A 17,043-nucleotide genomic window follows, 5' to 3' on the forward strand; every position below is an offset into this window, starting at 1 on the left:
GCTTGCTTCCAGGAAAGATTCCACTAAGAGGAGTTACTTCTTTTTATGGAGGAGGTTTGCCGTCTGGTGTGACAGCAAGGCCTTAGATCCTCGCTCTTGTCCTACACAGACCCTGCTTGACTACCTTCTGCACTTGTCTGAGTCTGGTCTCAAGACCAACTCTGTAAGGGTTCACCTTAGCGCAATCAGTGCATACCATTACAATGTGGAAGGTAAGCCGATCTCGAGACAGCCTTTAGTTGTTCGCTTTATGAGAGGTTTGCTTTTGTCAAAGCCCCCCATCAAACCTCCTACAGTGTCATGGGATCTCAATGTCGTCCTCTACCAGTTGATGAAACCTCCTTTTGAGCCACTGAATTCATTCCATCTGAAGTACTTGTTGACCTGGAAGGTCATTTTCTTGGTGGCAGTAACTTCAGCTCGTAGAGTCAGTGAGCTTCAGGCCCTGGTAGCCCATGCTCCTTACACCAAATTTCATCATAATAGAGTAGTCCTCCGCACTCACCCTAAGTTCTTGCCGAGGTGGTGTCGGAGTTCCATCTGAACCAGTCAATTGTCTTGCCAACATTCTTTCCCCGTCCACATTCCTGCCCTGCTGAACGTCAGCTGCACACATTGGACTGCAAAAGAGCATTGGCCTTCTATCTGGAGCGGACACAGCCCAACAGACAGTCCGCCCAAATGTTTGTTTCTTTTGATCCCAACATGAGGGGAGTGGCTGTGGGGAAACGCACCTTATCAAATTGGCTAGCGGACTGCATTTCCTTCACTTAGCCCATGCTGGGCTGGCTCTTGAGGGTCATGTCACGGCTCACAATGTTAGAGCCATGGCTGCGTCAGTGGCCCACTTGAAGTCAGCCACTATTGAAGAGATCTGCAAGGCTGCGACGTGGTCATCTGTCCACACATTCACATCTCATTACTGCCTGCAGCAGGATACCCGACGCGACAGTCGGTTCGGGCGGTCGGTGCTTCAGAATCTGTTTGGGGTTTAGAATCCAACTCTACCCCCCTAGGCCCATTTTTATTCTGTTCCAGGCTACACTCTCAGTTAGTTGGATAAGTTGTTAGGTCAATCTCAGTTATGTCCTCGCCGTTGCGAGACACAATTGACCATGTTTGTTGTTTTGAGTGAGCCTGGGGGCTAGGGATACCCCATCAGTGAGAACAAGCAGGCTGCTTGTTCTCGGAGAAAGCGAATGCTACATACCTGTAGAAGGTATTCTCCGAGGACAGCAGGCTGATTGTTCTCACAAACCCACCCGCCTCCCCTTTGGAGTTGTGTCTTCCCTTGTCTTTGTCTTGCAACATAAGGGACTGACAAACACGAGCCGGTTCGAGCGGGAAGACGGTCGCGCATGCGCGCGCGAGGGCTAGCAAACGTCTTTGCTAGTGAAGATTCCGATTGGAGGGGGTGCCGTGGATGTCACCCCATCAGTGAGAACAATCAGCCTGCTGTCCTCGGAGAATACCTTCTACAGGTATGTAACATTCGCTATGTCTGTAAAACACTTAGGAGCCCCAATGCTGTGCACAGTGCTAATTCTATAAGGCATCTTGGTGTAGGTTGGCATTGGTGCAGCCATGTTTAGGCGCTCTCTTGTGCCATGCCAGTGGCAGGCTTAAGCACCTAAGTGTGCCTAGTGATGTGTATAATTTATAGTACTCTAAACTACACATGTAACTGGGAATGTGCCTGTGATAACTCCAGGGGCCAATATATAGAATTTCCCTTTTAGTATTTTGGACTTGTGGCATATAAATACCGTAAGTGATGCAGGCCAAGTTGTATAGTCCTTGCCAGAAATGGGTGGAGGGATGCCAAATATTTTGTAGATTTTGTTCTTTTCTTTTGGATCCTGTGGCAGAATTACCAGTAAATTCTGTTTTTGTATTATAGGTGAGTGATTTTGGTGATGCCTTAAACTGGCCAACTCCTGGGGAGATTGCACACAAGAGCATCCAGGTAAGAGTGCTTCAGCCTTTCATCAAACATACCTGTAAAAGACTAGGTAGGGAAAGAAGCTTTGTTTGGTTTATTGTCATTGTCTACAAATGCTACAGAGTTTCACAGCAAGCACTGCCTTATTTAAGTTGAGAAGGTTCTGCTCTTCTCGCCCAACCTACCCCAGCCATCCTGAGTGTTTCTGTTGCCTGCTAGAAATGAAGTATGTTGGCAGAAATTTTGGTATGTGTTTCTAGTCAGATGTAAAGTGTGCAGGGTCTCTGTTACTGTGTATGGTAGGATAGTATGTTGTCTGTCTTGCCTCCTCATGTAGACCTCATCAGTACCGTGGGGAAGAGGAAATATGACGTGTGTGTGTGGAGGGGAGGGGGTTGTGTTTTTAATGATCCTGAATATTCTGTAAGAGCTAAGTGTCAGGTCAGGAGGAGGCCAGGACCAGGAATAGCTTATACAGGCCCTACTGCTCAGGATTTCCATTTAGGGATTCCCTCTCATGCAAAGGCATTCTGTCTTGTCTCTACCCCTTGTGCTATTCTGGGATTGTAGTCATGCTATATGTGTGGTGTGTGCACTTTGTGTTACAGAGAAGGCCTTGTGTGTGTGAAATATTACATGGATTTTGCTGGTTCAGATTGGTTGCATAGCACTTCGTAGGAAGTTCTCTGCACTTCGTAGGAATGTGCTGGGCCCTGCCATTAAATGGATAAATATACTTTTCCCTAGCGTCCCTCTGGACCGGCTCAGAAAGTGACTGATGGGTTGTGTAAGCCTTCCAGCAGGTGGAGACTGAGGATTCTGACAAGAGAAAGCCAGTAAGTGCCCTGGTTAGCTAGAGACAAGTTCAGTATTCTCAGTCTCCAGCAGGTGGAAGGTGGTGAGCCATTCAGCCTCTTAATTTTATTTCTATCCTCTTTCCAGTATTAAAAAAAAGTTTAAAGCAAGTTCTTTTTTTATGGTACATAGTTTTTTTTTTCCTAGGTCTTTTCTGTGCACTGGCATCTCAGGTTTAACAGGCTGAGGCTCGCGGGGCTTCTCTTTATGCCTCGGGGGTGTCACACTTGGTTTGACTGAGTCCCCCCCCCCCCCCCCCCCCCCCCTGCCTCCTTCCATTGTCAAAATTGGTGCAGGCAAGGACTTCCTGCTTCCACCTTCGCTATTGTTTACAATGGTACAGCTTTCTTCAGCTCCTGGTGAGTGTGGCAGTCATTTTAAGAATAAATAACAATTTAAAAAAAAAAAAAGAAATCCATACCACGTATGGCAGAAAAGCTTTGCCGCCATTCTGTATGTCAGTACAGAGGGGCTAACAGCCAATGTGTGTAAATACTGCACCATTGCAGAAATGCCATTGGTTGCAGTTTCTTCAGAGTTGGCGGTGTCTTCGGCTGTCGTGGTGGCTGCTCAGCAGGATTCGGGTGTCAGTAAGTCGAAGGCTTCCGTTTTGGCATGAAACTCTGCCATTTTAGAGCAGCAGTGCATCTCGGGAACAGTCTGCTTCTCTTCCACTGTGCTTGGCTGAATCTTTTTCAGTATCAGGAGCTGAGCAGACAGGAGTTCCTGCAGGGGTATTTCCTCCTGAATTTGTTCTCCAGATGTGTATAAGGCTTTTCCTTTACAGAAGTCGGGTCCAGTTTCAGCATCTTCTTCTAGGGTGTCGGAGAAGCAGTTGTCCTCTGCTAAAAGACCTAGAGTCTCCTGGGATATGGAGGAGAACCATATTTCAGACACTGATCTGGAGATTCCCTCTCTTGATGAGGATGATTATGCAGGAGATGCACAGTTTGCTGAGGAAGCCGATACAGTAAATCCAGGCGTAGAGACGCTACTCCTTTGGGGAAGATCCTTCAGTGGTAAGAATTTTTCATAAGGAAGATTAACAGGAGCTCATCCCTTTAATTTCTTCTACTCTACATTTTGAGGAACAATCCACGGCTGTAGAGGACCATCAGTGGATCTTCTGGTAAAGGGTATTAGAAAGCCTTGCAAGACCTTTCCTATGCATCAAGACATCATTCAGGCACAGTGGGATGTGCCAGATTCTCTGTTCTGACTCTCGCTGTCCATGATTCTTCTGTCTGGTTCCCCATCAGGACAATTCTGGCCTCCGGTAGTTGATGCGGTTGTCTCTGTTGTTACCAAAAGAAATACAGTACCCGTGGATGGAGACACGGCTCTTAAGGATGTTCAAGATCGCCGTATGGAGACTCTGTTAAAGAATAGTTTTGTCTCTGTTCTGGCCATTCAGGCAGCTATCTGTGGTTTATTGGTGGCCAGGGCTTGTTTTTGCTTGTTTGAAAGATCATACTTCGGATGATTTAGCAGAAGTTGTTAAGATTGAGATGGGTTCTGCCTTTTTGGCTGATGCCTTATTTGATTTACTGAGAGCTTCTTCTAAGTCTATGGCCTTAGGGGTGTCCACGCAACAATCTCTTTGGCTTTGTAGTTGGTCAGCTAATGCGGCCTTTAAATCTAAGCTTAGTAAATTTCCCTTTTGGGGATCTTTTCTGTTTGGAGCCAAGTTGGACAAGCTAGTTAGGAGCTATGGGGATACTAAGGTGCCTCGACTTTCTGAGGATCATTTTAGGTTGTCTGGTCGCAGTTCTCTTTCGGGTCAAGGTCATGGCTGAGATTTTCGTTCAGAGCGGGCAGAGTAGCTACTGCTCAGAGGTCTCTGTTCTTTCAACATTTTCAGTCATTTCGTGGCGCCCAGTGTGGTGGCAGAGATGCTGCTTCCTCCTCTCAGTCCTCAGCCCGTCCTTCTCAACTAAGGTGTTTTGGGCTCAACCTCTGATTCCTGTGGGAACTCAATGCAGTTTTATTGGAGGTGGGCCCAGATTACCTCCGATCAGTGAGTTCTTGAGGTTATTCATGACGGGTACGCCTTAGAGTTTGAGCAGCATCTTCCTGATGCTTTCCTAGAGTCTTCCTGTTGTTCTCGCCTCAAGGCGGGTGCGGTTAGGGATACTAGGGAAGGCTTCTCGAACTAAAGGCTGCCTGTCCGCTCCCTCCATCAGAAATCAGATGGAGTCGGTATTCCATTTACTTTGTCGTCCCAAAAAAAGAGGGTTCTTTCTGGCCAATTTTGGACCTCAAAGTGATCAATCGGACCCTCAAGGTCGTCAGTTTTCATATGAAAACTCTTCAGTTGGTCATTGTAACCGTGTGGACGGTTTCGGGCGCTGCCTTTCAGCCTTGCTATGGCTCCTCGTATCTTCATGAAAGGTGATGGCAGCTCTTGGGAAAGAAGGCATTTTAGTGCATCCTTACCTGGACAATTGATTGATCAGAGCAAAGTCGTATCTAGAAAGTATACAGGTCACTGCTTGGGTAGTTCAAGTTCTTCAGTCCCTCGGTTGGGTAGTCAACTCTCTCAAGAGCCACTTAGTGCCATCTCAGACACTCGACTGTCCTCGGGGTATCTTTCAGTATGCTGCAGGGTCAGGTGTTCCTTCCCCAGAGCAGGATTCTCATCAAAGGTATTCCGCTGGATCCCCATATGTGGATAATTGTCTGAACCGATGCCAGCCTCAGGGACTATAGAGCTCACTATCTAGGACACTTTGCGCAAGGCTTTTGCTACTGCAGGAGGCGACCCGCTCGATCTCTTGGATACCAGAGCGATCCGATTGGCGCTAAGACATTTCAGTCCTTTCTTGAAGGACACCCAGTGCACATCCTCTCGGACAGTGCCACAGCGGTAGCTTATGTCAGTCAATAAGGAGGGACGAGGAATCATTTGTTGGAACAGGAATCGGCACTCATGGTTTGGGCGGAGTGTTATCTCTCAGGTTTCTTGGCATCCCATGTAGCAGGAATGGTGAACGTTCAGGCAGACTTTCTCAGTCATCACAGTCTGGACCCAGGAGAATGGAGGCTCAGTGCAACAGCATTTCAGGCTGTTGTCGATCACTGGGGGCTTCCAGTCATGGATCTCATAGCAACATCTCTCAATTCCAAGGTTCGAAGATTCTAAAGTCTAAGGAAGGATTGCAAAGCGGAGGACAGAGATGCTGTTCTACAGCTTTGGCTGTCAGAACTTTGCCTTTCCTTCATGGCCTCTTCTGGGATGTCTCATTCAAAGGATTGAGGAGCACAGGGGTCTCGTATTCTTGTTAGCACTGGATTGGCCCCGCAGATCTTGGTATGCCGATCTCGTGCATCGTCTTGTGGACAGTCCACTGAAGCTTCCAGAGTCTCCCAGCCTTCTGGTCCAGAGTCCAGTAGTTATCCAGATCCAGCTCATTTTGTCTTAGGGTGCAGTTGACGAAGAGAGGTTACTCCACCAATATAATTAGCATGATGCTTCGGTCAAGTCATTGCTCATCTCCGAATTATGTTCGTACTTGGCGTATTTTGAGTCCTGGTGCGATGATCGGGACATTTCTATGTTTCGAGCTTCAGTGGCACAGATCTTAGACTTTGCAGGGCGGTTTGGATAAAGGCTTGGCCCTTGCTTTTCTTAAGGTACAGATTGCAGCTTTATCTCGTTTTCACGGTCAGGTCAAAAGTCCTTGGCTGCTCATCTGGATGTTGAGCGTTTCCTTAGTGGAGCGGGTCTGCTTCATCATCATCCTAGATCTGTTTTTCCTGCTTGGGACCTCAATTTGATTCTCTTGGTCCTTACTAGGCCTCCTTTTGAGCCTTTGTCAGTCTGCTGTGTGAAAAATATGACGCTTAAGACGGTATTTTTGATAGCCATTGCTTTGGCTTGGAGAGTGTCGGAAGTTGTAGGCGTTGTCGTTTTGATCACCTTTTCTGGAGTTTTCTTAGGAACAAGTAGTTTTGCATCCTTTTCCTTCTTTCCTTTCTAAAGTCTTGGTGAGATTCCATTTGAGCCAATCTATAGTTTTGCCAGTTCTCAGTTCTTGCTTTGGATCAGAGGATCCAGTGGCATTTGTGAAAATTAGATAGCGAGAGTACTTAAGCAATATTTGCAGTACACTGGAATTTAGACAATCGGATCATCTTTTCCTGATTATTGGAGTGTCCCGCAAAGGGTAATTGTAAGTTAAACAAGCCATTTTAAAAGAATCTGAGCTTTATAGAAATCCAGTTTTTAGGTTTCTCATCAGTAGTGGGGATGTTTTCTCAAGTTTCCCTAAGCTATAATCTAGCCAGTAGGAACTGAAGCCCTAGATTAATAAATTTGGATGTCATAGGGGGAAGCAAAATAGCTTGTACTATAATTCTAACATTTTCCTGACTCAGAGAGGATCTAATACTGTGTAATTTTCTGAGCTTAAGTAAAATTTTCTTAGTAAATTCCATTATCTGAGCTTTGAAAATACGTTTGGAATCCAGAGTTATACCCGGTATATTAGATTTACTTTCAATGGGCAAACTTTCCCCAGTTGTTAGTAATATAGTTGAGTATTTAAGGAGGGGGGGTGGGAAATCGCTCCGGGCCCCGCCCTCGAGGGCGGAGCAATGGCAGAACAACGAAGGGGTTGGCAGGGAGGGAGGCCGGGGGGTGAGAAATCGCTCCGGGCCCCGCCCTCGATGGCGGAGCAATGGCAGAAAAATGAAGGGGTTGGCAGGGAGGGAGGCGGGGGTGGGGGGTGGGAAATCGCTCCGGACCCCGCCCTCGAGGGCGGAGCAATGGCAGAACAACGAAGGGGTTGGCAGGGAGGGAGGCCGGGGGGTGAGAAATCGCTCCGGGCCCCGCCCTCGATGGCGGAGCAATGGCAGAAAAATGAAGGGGTTGGCAGGGAGGGAGGCGGGGGGGGGGGGAATCGCTCCGGACCCCGCCCTCGAGGGCGGAGCAATGGCAGAACAACGAAGGGGTTGGCAGGGAGGGAGGTGGGTGTTGGCGACGAAAACCTTGCTAGCGCCCGTTTCATTTGCTCTGAAACGGGCTTCTTTTACTAGTATATAATAAAAAGTAAAGGTGAAAGTGGGGGAATCCCAGCCTCTGATAACTACTTGTGCATGCTACAAGTGTTTGTTCAGAAATTCTGAGAACCAGTGAAGAACTTAACCTGTTATCCCCATCTTGCCCAGCCTCTGGAGCAGCAACTCACGGTCTACTGCGTCAAAGGTTGCCAAGATATCAAATTGTAAAAGCATTACCTGTTCTCCCATACTTAAATATTTTTTTAATTTCTGAAATAGGTGTAATCAGCAAGGCTTTTGTACTATGTTGTGATCTAAACTCAAACTGGGTAAAATGAAGTAATCAGTAAATGTGGGACATGTGATTCGTTTGGACTGAGGTTTAAACATGTTTAAAATGCCTGTTTTTATAATAGCATGACACTTGGACCAGTGTATTTATCTACTCATGCACTTCTTGCATATGTTTGTGTCGCAGCCCATCCGGAAGCTCCCCATCAAGAAAGACATGAAGGAGCAGGAAAAAGTCGACAGCCGCGAAGGTAAGGAGAACCAGAGAGTGAGGTCGGATGAATCTGGGGAGGAGAAGAATGGAGACGAGGACGGTCAAAAATCATCCCAGAAAAGGAAAGGTAAATTTGTAAGATGACAGGATGGGGGAAATTTTGTTGCCTCAGGACTGACCCTTATGGGCTTCTTGGCTAGGAAAATAGCTCCTGTTCACTTCTGGTTTTTTTAGAAGCTTTAAAGGGTGATCATAAGTGTTTAAAACTCCTTTCCTTAGTGTCAGCTCCAGACCATGTCCTGTGAGAGTGGGTATGTGTCTTCCTACCAGCAGATGGGGAGAGTAAGACTAACTGTGAAGTGGATGCACTTGGTGCCGTGGAGCCCGCCCTGTATCCCTGGTATTTCTCAGTCTCCTCAGCAGATGGTAGGTAGGTACTGTGGGCTGTGGATTATTTTTTTAGCTTGAGATTTGAAAACATTTTTTAGCTTGTTTGAGATTTGAAAAAAAAAGGGGGGGGGGGGGTGCTTTCCAGGAAAAACAGATTGAGAGGCTTGTTTTGTTGGGGAAAAAAACAAAACAAAACTGAAGAGCTACAGGCTGAAGCGGCAAGATGTTTTAAAAAATAAATAAATAACCCATGGGGCATATCTTATTCACAGATATCCAACAAATGATTTTGTTGCTGGATTTTCTGCCACTCTCTCTGGAACCTGCCAGTCTGGTTTCTATGGGGGCTCCACGTTCCTGCTGTGGTCCCTGGAGGTGAACACAGTGCAGCTCCCTCCCCCCTTTACTGACCCCCCCCCCCACCCCCCCCCCCCCCCCCCCACCTTTCCCAACCTTTGTTTCAGGGTCCGAATCTCAGTCCCTCTCCTGTTTCTCAGAGAGGGATTCCTTCAGGCAGCTCCATGGGGTCCTGGAGCTTTCAAGTGACCTGCTTTGCCAAAAAAAAAAAAAAAACCCAAAAGGATTGTCAGGGTCAGAGAGCAGGGCTTTGGTGATTTCCTTACCTCCGGCTGGTCTTCAAGGTCTGATCTTGCACTGGGCACGGACAGCATGGGTGTGCTGTATGAGGGTGTGCAGCCTGCTTCCCACCTTGTCTCTGCATGGTTGGTTTTCGTTACAAAGCACACCATGTGCTTGCTCCTGCGTCGGGCCTGTGCCTGGGTCTGTGAAGAGGCTTTCGGTTCCAGTGCATCTGTGTGGCAGTAACTGAGGGGAGGGGTTGGGGCTCAGGAGGGGCTTGATGTGGTTCAATCTTAGGATCTCCCATTGGAAGTGGTAGTCGATGCCTAGTTCCCTATCTGGTTTGGGGGTGTGGGGTCCTTCCCCCTTTTCTCTTGAGTTTGTGATTACTTTTGTTGCGAACCATACTGTCTTAAGAACAGTGGTGGTGTCGCATGCCTTGCCTAGTGGCCCTTCGGGGGCGTGTGGATGAGCTTTTTGGAAGAGGATGAGTGGGCTCGGAGTCTCCTCCAGGACTCAGAGCTACCTATAGGGGAGGATCCTTCGTGTGTCCATCTTTTTTTGCTGCAGGAGCTCCCCTGGTTGACTGCCCCAGGTCTTGCACCATCTGGGGCTGCCAGGATGAGTAACCCGTGGCTCCCCCCACAAATGGAATCTAGTCCTCAAAGTGCACCCGTCAACCCTCCAAGGTTTTTTCATATAACGAGGACCTTGAGAAACTTGTGGATGCATAATAGCAGCAGCCGGATACTCCACTGCACACAGCAGTGGGCTATGGTCCAGTTGTATCATTTACCTGCGGAGCTTCAGGGGCAGTTCTAGATTACCAAGTTGGATGCGTTGGTTACAGCAATGACCAAGAAGACTGTGGTTCCTGTGGAAGGCAGAGTGACCCTCAATGATCCACAGGATTGGCGTTTTGGAGGCCCTTTTTTAAGCCCTCCTTTGAGATGTCAGCTGACCTTGACCCTACAAGCTACCATTTGTGGCGGTTATGTGGCGAGGTTGTGCTTTCATTGGGCCAAGAACATTCTGAATTTTCTGGGTGAGGAGTCAGACGACCTGGCCAATTTGGTGATGGCTCTCTCTGTGGTGGAGCGTCAGTTTTTGTGGCTCCATCAATGAGCGGCTGATGTGGCGTCCAGGGTTACCTCAGCCAGTTGCCTTTTTGGGGGTACCTCTCTGTTTGGGGAGGATCTCGAGAAGCTGGTCAAGGACTTGGGTGAGTCCAAGGTCCTGCATTTGCGGAGCTTCGGACTCACTTGGCTCCCCTTAGTGCCTCCTGGGTGCGTTCCCAGGACATTCAGTGATCTTGGTTTTTATATATTGCGAGTGCCTCCAGAGGCTGGGGTTGAACTAGGTCTGAGGCCTTTCAGAGAGACTGTCGTGGAGGCCAGGATCTCTGGTGGCCCCCAGTAGCATTTTTACCAGAGGTGGGTCCACATCACGTCCAACTGGTGGGTCCTGGATCTGTTGCGAGTCTGTTACCTTCTGGAGTTCTCTGCGGAGCAGTTTCTGCTGTCTCCGTGTGGCTCGTCAGAAAAGGCAGCGGCCATTTGCCAGACGTTGAGCCATCCTCTTGGAGCTGCAGGCCATTGAGCCAGTGCCGCCACGCAAGATCAGTTCTGGCAAGTATTCCATCTATTTTGTGGTTCCCAAGGAGGAGGGCTTGTATTAGCCTATTTTGGATCTCAAGGGCGTCAAGAGGGCCCTCCGGGTTTCCTCATTCCGCATGGAGACTCTGGTCCATGGTTGTGGCTGTGTGCAAGGCCGAGTTTCTCACAGCATTGGACTCTCTAAGACTTCCACATTCCATCCATTCCGGACCGTCAGAAATTCTTATGCTTTTGGAATCCTGAGCCGGCATTACCAGTTCTGGGCACTTCTTTTCAGTTTGGCCATGGCGCCCAGGACTTTCACCAAGGTGGTGATGGCGGCCCATCTCTGAAAGAAAGGAATATTGGTGCACCTCTACCTGGTTTAATTGGTTGATCAGGGCCAAGTCTCGTGAGGAAAAATTGCGGGTCACAAATCAAGTGGTTGTCCTTGTTGCAGTATCTCGGCTGGGTGGTCAACATGGCAAGAGTTGACTTCAGCCCACCCAATTCTTGGAGTATCTAGGTGCAAGCTTCAGTATGGCAATGGGCAAAAGGTATTCCTCGTTGAGGAGGGGGGGTTCCAGGAGAAGAGACTTAGTGGTCGAGGTGACAGAGTTATTGTTCTAGCTGGAAGCTTGAGTTGATCGAGTTGTTGTCCTGGGTGGAAGCTCAACTCCTTCAGTTCTTGGCTCAGCGCATGGCCGGCATGTTGAACGTGCAGGTGAACTTCAAGTCTCAGAACCTTCTTGATCTGGGGGAATGGGTCCTTTCCGCGGAGGCTTTCCACTCTCTGGTGCTCTGGTGGGGGACCATGACCACTGCTCAGAATTGCCAAAGCGGTGCGTTTTTTTTCATTTGGCAGAAGCAGCCAATGTTGGTGGGCCTCAATGCCCATGGTCCAGCCGTGGCTGCAGAATGGCCTGCTGTATGTGTTTCCCCTGTGGTCCCTGGTGGATCAGCTTCAGCTCAGAGGCTTATGGGGGACTAGTGGTGTTTGTCACCTCAGACTGCCCTTGCCATCTGTGGTGCAGGAATCTGATGAGGTTGCTGGTTGACCGGCCACTTCGGCCGTCTCTCGTGACTCCACTGCTGTTTCAAGGCCCAGTGGCCATACTGGATGCAGCTCAATTCTCGCTTATTGGACGGGCATGTTTGTTAAAGCACGGTTATTCGGCGACTGTCATTTCTTCATTTCTGTGTGTGAGGAAGCGGTCCACTTTGCTGGCCTATGTTAGTGTCTGACGCATTTTGAGGACTGGTGTTCAGACTGCGGTGTGGTACCTTGTTTGTTTGTTTTTTTTATTTGTTGCATTTGTACCCCACATTTTCCTACCTATTTGCAGGCTCAATGTGGCTTACATATTACCGTCAAAGGCGTTTACCCAGTCGGTTGATAGCAAATACAAGGCTGAAGAGTGATCATATGTTGTTGGTCCTCTGCCATGGAAATCTTGCAGCTCCTCCAGGATGGTTTGCAGAAGGAGTTGGACGTCTGTTCATTGAAGGTCCAGTTGGTGGCCCTTATGGTCTTTCGGTGGCTGGTCATTGTCGTTCCCTCTCTCTGCCCACCTCGATGTCGCCTGTTTTTGCAGGGAGTTAGCGTTTGTGCCCTCTGGTGAAGTGTATCATTTCGCCTTGGTACCTGAATTTGGTGCAGACTACGTTACTGCTCTCTTCCCCCCCCCCCCCCCCTTTTGAGCCTTTGCAGGCAGCGACCCTGAAGGATCTTTCCCTCAAGGTAGCCTTTTTGGTCACCATTACATTCAGTGCAGGAGAGTCTTTGAGCTTCAGGCCCTGTTGTGCTGGGAGAGGGGAGGCTGCCTCAAAGGCGACTATCTCCAGGAGGTGATCTACCTCTGCATATTTGCTCGGGGGCAGGAGTGCTCATTGGGGTCTGCGCGCACATTCTGTCTGGACACAGTCAACCTGTGTGTGGAGCACACCTTGAAGACAGCGCAGGCATTTGCAGGGCAGCTACTTGTTGTCACTGCATTCTTTCGTCAAGCACTATCGTTTGGGTTCCCAGGCTAGGAGAGAGGGTTGCCTTTGGGGTGTTGGTTCTGGAGCAAGGGTTGGCTGTGTCCTGCCCTTTGGTGAGTACTGCTCTGGTACTTCCCACTCATAGGGCATGGTATGGAGCAGGCATTAAGGAAGAAGAAATTGTCTTACCTTCTAATTTACTTTCCTTTAGTTGCTCCAGACTATGCCCAACCCTCCCTACTTTCTTGGCTGTTTTGTGGTGCGTAGTGCTGTGGGATTTTACCTCTGGAAGAATGGCGTGAGGTGGAAGCCAGTTGGCTTCTGGGGGACCCTGTGGGGGTCTCTGCTCAAGAAAAAAGAAAAGCAAACAGAAGAAGATCCAAGAGAGGCATAAGCCAACCAGACTAACTTGACTGTGCATTTTTGTGTTGCAGGATGTTCAGATAGTTCCTGCTTGGTTCCTGGTTGTTCTGATTCCTTGTGGGGCTGTTTAGGGGTATCTTTTCCATTTTTCTTTTCAGTTGCATCAATAGAAATACTGAGGGATACAGGGCTCCACACCACCAAGTGTATCCAGTTCACAGTTTGTCTGTGGACATACACCCACTCATAGGACATGGTCTGGAGCAACTAAAGGAAAGTAAATTAGCAGTAAGTCCTATTTTCTCCTTTGTGTTGAAGGGAGTTTGTATAGGACCCACATGGGGAACAGGGTGGAGAATGAAAGAGGTGAGCTTTATAGATTAGGAATGAGAGAGGATAATTGGACTATGGACAGTGTTTCTCTAGGATTGGCAGGTTGTGAGCCAAAATTTTAAATTGCGAGCAGAAATCTCTTTATAACCGCTTGTCAACCTTTATCAACATTGTATATATTTTTCAAACTATAAATGTTATGTTTTCAAAATGCATGTGCTTATTTTGAACATGATTTTCCCTTCTTTTATTCCGTTTCCCAATAGTCATAAATGTTCGGATTTACAGCATTTTTACAGTGGCTGAATGTAATGGTCTAACCCTCTCCAGCAGCAGCTACAAGTACAGTGTTGCTCCCCGTCTATTCTTCTCCCGCTGCAAGAATAGTGCACCCCCCCCCCCCCCGCCTTCTCATCCATTAAGCCGCTCTCCCCTCCCCCCAACCCCCTCCCACACACACACCCCTCCCTTTGCCTAAGACTTCTGTTGCTGCCAAAACAGAAGTGCTGCTCTTACTACATTGAGCATGATGTGCAGGAACCTCCCACTGATCTCAGCACAGGAGCTTCTACATCATGTGACTTCACTCACATTAAATCACATTATCACTCACATTAAATCACATTACAGTGCAGCATGGTTGGCAATTTCTGACAGTTTTGTCAGCAGATCATGGTGGAACCCAGTTCTGGGAGAGTAGGATGAAAAGCACACCGACAGACTAATAGAGCTCAGCACTGTAAAAGCAGTGTTAAAATGCACTAGTGATTGATTTGGTTGTTTGAGACCATAGTACAGAAGATAATTCTAAATGCCTTCTGGGAACTGACGACTTGAATTGTGGAGAGAGTACCTGCTCAGATGCAAGGTTAGTCTGCAGTTTCTTTCCTTGGTTTCTCTCCAGGACATTCCAAAATCTCCGTGGTAGTGGCAGGAATTGGCTTTGTGATTGAAAATGTTTTTAATACTCATCTGTAAAGTAATAGTTTACTACAGTGGTTCCCAAACCTGGTCCTGGAGGCACCCCAGCCAGTCAGGTTTTCAGGATATCCACAATGAATATTCATGAGAGAGATTTGCATGCACTGCCCCATTGCATTCAGATCTCTCTCATGAATATTCATGGTTGATATTCTGAAAATCATACTGGCTGGGGTACCTCCAGGACCAGGTTTGGGAACCACTGGTTACTGTGCAACTGAGTTGCTTCACTCTGCAGTGAAAGTAGCTGCATGACATCCTGGTTTGATGTAGTAGCTGGGTGAAGCAAAGCTGGATTTGGTCTGCTTGATTTTGTCTCTCTCCATGTTCCCTTACCTGACCCAGGGCCCAGTGCACTAAGCTTACAGTGCTGGGAACGTTTGCTTTAGACTGGTTGTAGCCAGTCTAAAGCAAGCATTAATTTAGGGAGTAATGCACAAAAGGGTTTTCCGTGGTTCTAACGTGCTGTTAGCAGCTGTCGAGAACCTCATACAAATGTATTACAGTGAGCTCATTATTATTCTGATGAGCATTCTAGGTGATGCATTAGCTCATAGTGTCTAGTTTCTAATGAGCAAATTTTATGGCTGCTCTGCAGCTGTCAGAGAGGAAGGAAGCACAAGCAGGCAGTTGTGAAGGCTGCCTGCTTGTGCTCCCTACCTCTCCCCTCCTGTCAACTCCCCTCATGAACCCACAGAATCTTTTAAATATTCCCTGGTGGTCCATGGGTCCCCTGACACCCCCCCCCCCTCCCAGGGCGCACCACTTCGACTCTCCAGATATTCCTTATATTTCCTTATATGGTGCTTAGCCCCACCCAGTGCCAGAATGCAGTGGGCTGGACGCTGATACTTTGTTCCGGACAGGCCCTGAGGGAGTTGTTCCTCATGCCTCCAACTTGTTAAGGTACAATGAGGGGGGGTTACCAGACCACCAGAAAAATCTTTGCTGGTCCTCGATGGTTGGGGGTGGGGGGAGGTTGGGTCTGGTCCACTGGACCAGCAGGGCGATTTTGCCTGGGGGGGGGGGAGGCTGTCAAGGTCCACCGGACCACCAGAGATTTTCAGCAATCAAGCTGTCGAATGTATTTTGACAACTTGGAATCACAAAGGGCAACCAATGCACTAAAGGGCATCTATGCATCTCATTTGCATGTGATCCCCTTTGTGCATTGGTCACTTTGTGATTCAGTAACTTTTACTGTGCCCCCCCCCCCCCCCCCCAAGACAGAATAGGAGCAGGTGGGAGAGTGGAAAAAAACACCTTGCTATGTGATGAGATTTGAAACACAAGTTGAGGAAGACTCTTCAGTAGCCAGTAAACCTCTGCTTTGAAAGGGTTCTCATGAGCAAAGCAGCTAGATATTGCTTCCTACTTAATTTTCATTAAAAAAAGTAGAGAGGTGTGAAAGGGAATAATGGATAATGGGTATCTTATTTTTAGTCTTATCCAGCAGAGAGCCCAAAACATTAGTCGAGTGCTCTTGTGAAAGTGTGTGCACTGTTGACAGCACTTAAAATTTTGTGCTCATTCTGCTCAATTTTGATTGCCAATATCATGAAACGTAAGATGTCGTTGACAATTTCTGATGTTTCAAACGAACACACATCCCTGATAGACTGTACTGCAGAGAGTAGAAAAGGAGTCGAATTTACAAATCTTTTTCCAAAGCTAGTCCCTAAGGACTACTTTCTAGAAGGCAGCAGGGCATACATGAGGGATCTTTTCTTTTAAGTCAATTGCATGACTTCTGTCTCAGTAAGCATTCTGTAGCATCAAGTTTTTCAGCGGTGGTAGCCTTGGAAGCAATGCTCATTTTGTTTAGTTTTAACCTGCAGACAGAGGAATGGGTATAAATTTTATATTTCTGCATTAGCTATTATTTTCATTTCACAGGTACATTATTCCTGAATTGTGCTGCTGCTTAATCATTATCATATAGCTTCCTGAAAAGCTCACTGTAGGAACAGAGACTTTGTCAAGCAAGGGCTGGTAGTTTTGCTGCTGGAACCCCCACCTCTCCTCTTTCAGGTGTTGGGGGATCCTGGGGTGAGTTAGAACTTTTCCTTCCTAAAATACATGAAGCCCAACTTGTGTTTCAGGGAACAAGCACAAGTGGGTCCCACTGCAGATTGACATGAAATCAGAGGTGCCACGGGGAAGAAGACAGCGACTCGGAAACAACCGGCAGAATGAGCAGCACAGGCATCCCATTAACAGGAGTGAACCCAAAGGTGTGGGCCTGGGGAGGAGTGAAACAAGATGGAGTCTAAATCCAGAAGTGTGTCTCTAGAGTAGAATCAGAGAAGATGGTATTGATGAGGCATGCACCTCGCCGAGAGGAACAGCAGGAGAGGTCTGCTTGAATGTATCGGGGCCTGTGAGGAAGCTTGCTAACTTAAATGTTGGTGTAGCCTAATGGTTAAGTGGAAGGCTGAGAACTAGGGAAAGTTGTGGTTCAATTATCTTTTTTTTTTTGTTTCCCCTACTTTGATGTTCCATGGACTAGGGGCAGG

At 47.8% G+C, this 17,043-nt stretch overlaps 1 protein-coding gene across 1 annotated transcript in view; it reads left to right on the plus strand.

The window, feature by feature from the left end:
* The window catches only part of LARP1 (La ribonucleoprotein domain family member 1), a 243,787-nt gene that overhangs the window by 118,666 nt on the left and 108,078 nt on the right, over positions 1-17,043 (plus strand). The window contains 3 exon segments of the mRNA XM_030211934.1: positions 1,901-1,966; positions 8,277-8,430; positions 16,630-16,761. Of these exon segments, the coding sequence (XP_030067794.1) occupies positions 1,901-1,966; positions 8,277-8,430; positions 16,630-16,761 (352 nt within the window).

Source organism: Microcaecilia unicolor, chromosome 8 (assembly GCF_901765095.1).
Source record: "Microcaecilia unicolor chromosome 8, aMicUni1.1, whole genome shotgun sequence".
Taxonomy (NCBI): domain Eukaryota; kingdom Metazoa; phylum Chordata; class Amphibia; order Gymnophiona; family Siphonopidae; genus Microcaecilia; species Microcaecilia unicolor.